This window comes from Notothenia coriiceps, unplaced genomic scaffold (genome assembly GCF_000735185.1).
Source record: "Notothenia coriiceps isolate Sejong01 unplaced genomic scaffold, NC01 NC01_scaffold00032523, whole genome shotgun sequence".
NCBI lineage: Eukaryota > Metazoa > Chordata > Actinopteri > Perciformes > Nototheniidae > Notothenia > Notothenia coriiceps.
Genome location: NW_011365224.1, coordinates 239,295 through 242,780, shown reverse-complemented (window position 1 = coordinate 242,780; position 3,486 = coordinate 239,295). Strand labels below are relative to the sequence as shown.

General features: G+C 44.8%; 1 protein-coding gene across 1 annotated transcript in view; it reads right to left on the bottom strand.

The window, feature by feature from the left end:
- pgfb (placental growth factor b) overlaps positions 1-3,486 on the bottom strand; it is a 16,685-nt gene extending 13,199 nt beyond the window's left edge. The window contains exons 1-2 of the mRNA XM_010789133.1: positions 3,294-3,486; positions 3,135-3,220 (exon numbers count right to left, since the gene is read on the bottom strand). Of these exons, the coding sequence (XP_010787435.1) occupies positions 3,135-3,220; positions 3,294-3,486 (279 nt within the window). The remainder of the gene's footprint in view (positions 1-3,134; positions 3,221-3,293) is intronic.

Sequence of the window (3,486 nt, the reverse complement as noted above, 5' to 3'; positions counted from 1 at the left end):
AACGACTGACAATTAACAGGAGGGAGCTAACACATATATACACAGGTAAAGGGGACCAGTTGGAAACAAATCAGGGCGGTGGGAAATAATCAAGGACGCAGGAGACAGAAAAGGGGCGGGGAGCGTGGAGGCCTGAAATGAGAGGAAGAAATAATTAAGGGTATAGACATAAAGCACAAGACAAAGGGACATGACAACTCTAACATAAAGAATAAACTTTCACTATAAGTTTCTTGGACATGACATATATAAGTCGTCATGAACACATCCGTCCATCAGACAGAGGGCTGATGTGCCTCCTGTAATCATTGATGGACGTCTCTTTAAAATGACCGCTCAGAGGAGAGGAGTTCTCATTTCTCTAACCGCCTGCTGCTTCCCCTCCTCTCTCCTCGGTTCCCCTCCTCAGTCCTCCGCTCGCATCTTCTGTTTGCGGGACTAAGTATCGAGGATAGGAGTCGAGGAAGGGAAATTAGAGTATTGAGAAACCTCTACTGTGAAATGTACTTTGCACTTCAATGGAGTAATAAAAAGTTAAAATGGGCATTTTCTTTGTTTTTCTTTGTTGATTGAGCTGATTGAATTGTGTAGTTATGGTACAATCCCAGTCAAATTTACAATATTATCGTATTATTTAGATTTGTATATTTACAGTAAATTACTGGCTACTGTGTTGCATTACTTCTACAGTAATAGTGTGAACATACATGTAATTACTGTAATTTATGTAAAGCAAGGTACCATAATACCACAGCTCTATACTGCTATATCACAGTAATGCCATGGGCATGGCAACTGTAAAGTCACAGTATTTAGTTGTACTTTTATTCTAATTTACTGTAAAATATCTACAGTAAATTACTGTGAAATATTTACAGTCAATTAATGTGAAATATTTATAGTAAATTACTGTGAAATCTATGCAACTAGTAGCCAGTAATTTACTGTAATTTTACAGCCAAACATTTGACAGTGTAGTAATATCAAACATAATATTACTATTAACTTTATTGTGAAATTAAAACAGAACGGTAAAGAAAAATACAGTTTCAGTCTCTCGATTTGAAGCTTATGCATTGTACCATGAACCTATGAGGGGCCGTACAGGCCATAATTCATACTGGTCCTCTCACATACATACATTCTCCTTATACATACATATATTTTCACTCTTACACACGTATATTTAAGCAATAGCTCACGACAGGCCGTGGTATATGCTCATTATATCAGAGCTAAGGGGCGTGGTTCGGCCGACGCGAATCCGTGTATCTACCACGGGCGTCGCAGCCATTATATGAGGGTGGGACAAGTCCCCCCCACTTTTTGAAATGATTAGTTTAGACCCCCCCACTTTTACCATGTGGAAAGTCCGTGAATTAGGGGTGGGCGATACCACAAAATCTGGATTCGATCCGATACCAAGTATTTCAGGGCCAGTATCGCCAATACCGATATCGATACCGATACTTTTTAAAATGAAAAGCGTCTTATGTACTTTCATATAGGGGGGAGCTGCATGACATGATTTTTGAGCTGAAAGCATCATAAATAGACTAAATCTGAATTCATTTTCATGAATACAGACACGACAGTTTTTATACTTTAGACAAATAAACGTTTTACTTTTGCAAATTTAAAGTGCAAACATGAAAAATAACAATACAAAGTGGCCAGAGTAGCGAACTGTCTTCTTGCACACATCACATTTCGCTAAGTTTGAATTGCCAGTTGTGAAACTGCTCCACACAACGCTGCTCTTTCTCTCAGCCATCATGCGTGTGTGTGTGTTGCACTCGCGAGTCGCTGGCTGCTGCTGTCCTGCCCGCTGCTGTCCTGCCCGCTGCTGCTGTCCTGCCGGCTGCTGTCAGTCAGCTTGATAATCGGCGTTCAGGCAGGGAGTGCGTTGCGCGTGCACGAGCCTCCAGGAGAGGAGGACAGCAGTGGAGAGAGAAGAAAAGAGCATATACTTGTGTTCGTCTGCACATAGTTTTTTGAAGAAATTGACGAGTAGAGGAGACGGGAAAAAAAGTATAAAAGTATCGATCCTATTCGCTCTAGTATCGATATTTTGAAACGTAACGTAATATCGGAAGTATCGATATTTTGGGATCGATCCGCCCACCCCTAGTGGTGGGACGGGGAAGGTGTTTTTATCGTCAGAGGAGAGTCTCGTGATCACTTTGAAAGAGTGTGTTCATAATCTCGATGGAGGGGTTACTGTAGTGAGAATTGTTTTGGTAATGGTGGTCAACTTCTGGCTGAGGAGCCGGGATGGGTCATCGCCACTGAACTTAATTTAACTTAGTCCTTCTGAATCCATCTGATATGAGTCCTTCAAAAACCCGCTCAAAAATCCCTGTATTATTCCAGCGGGGCTGTTATCACCTGCATGTGTTGCAACTGTATCACTCAGCTCATGTCTGCGACTGAGCTCTTGACCATGAACCCCTTTAACTTGTCAATACGCCATTGGAAATATTTGAGGGATTCTTTTGCATGGGCGAGTAGAAGAAGAGGGAGCTAGGTGAGTGTGGATAATTGAGCAGTCTGCAGGCATGGAGCCCAGAGATAAGTGAAAGAGTCAGAAATTGAGTGTGATGCTGAGGCGAGGGCCAGGCCCTTTATTTGATGGAGAAAAGAGGAAACAGAGTAAAAGGAGAGGAGGATGTCTCTGAGGAGGAGAGATAGACGGCAGCAGAGCGAGGGACTCAGAGACAGAGAAGAGGAAAGATATGGATGGCAGGCAGCAATTACTGAGACTGAGGCTCCATGTGAACACAGCCAAGTGTGTGTGTGTGTGTGTGTGTGTGTGTGTGTGTGTGTGTGTGTGTGTGTGACAGTATGTGAGGAAGAGAGAGGCACAGAGCGAGAGGGGGGGGGGAAGCGGAAGAGGGAGGATTGAGATCTCTGCCTGCCTGGGCCCCTGCTGACTCTCATACAGGCAGATCACAGGCTCATCATGTCAGCCCTGTTTGTGGAAATCCTCCCTCATCAAATGACAAATTTGCTACACGTTTACCTTTATCAGATCTGGGAAGAGAGGCAGAGGAGACGAGCGAGGGGTGTGTGCGCGAGTGTGTGTGTGTAAGTGCCTCTCTCTCTATCGCCGCTACCGTCAAGGGGCCAATTACTTGCTCCTCTGAGAGCAACTCTGCCATCTCAGGCCTTTCATTCAACCTGCCGCCCTCCTCCTCCTCGTCCTCGGAAACATCTGTCCCTGAATATGCAATGAGTGTGTCAAAGAGAGTACACCACGTCCTGCACAAAGCTAATATTTGCTAACATCAAACCTGTCTGTTCTGCCTCTAGTGCCGTGTACGCCGCTGGAGCAGGATGCCGCCGGTGCTGCTGGGAGCCTCTCCCCCCCGCTGTAAGATTACTGCCCTTGTTACTGACACCATGCCTCGCTGCCCTCCTCCTCGTCCTCCTCTCTTCCTCCCCTTTGGCCGTCCTCCTCTGCTGCCCCTTCTTCTTCCATTTCAT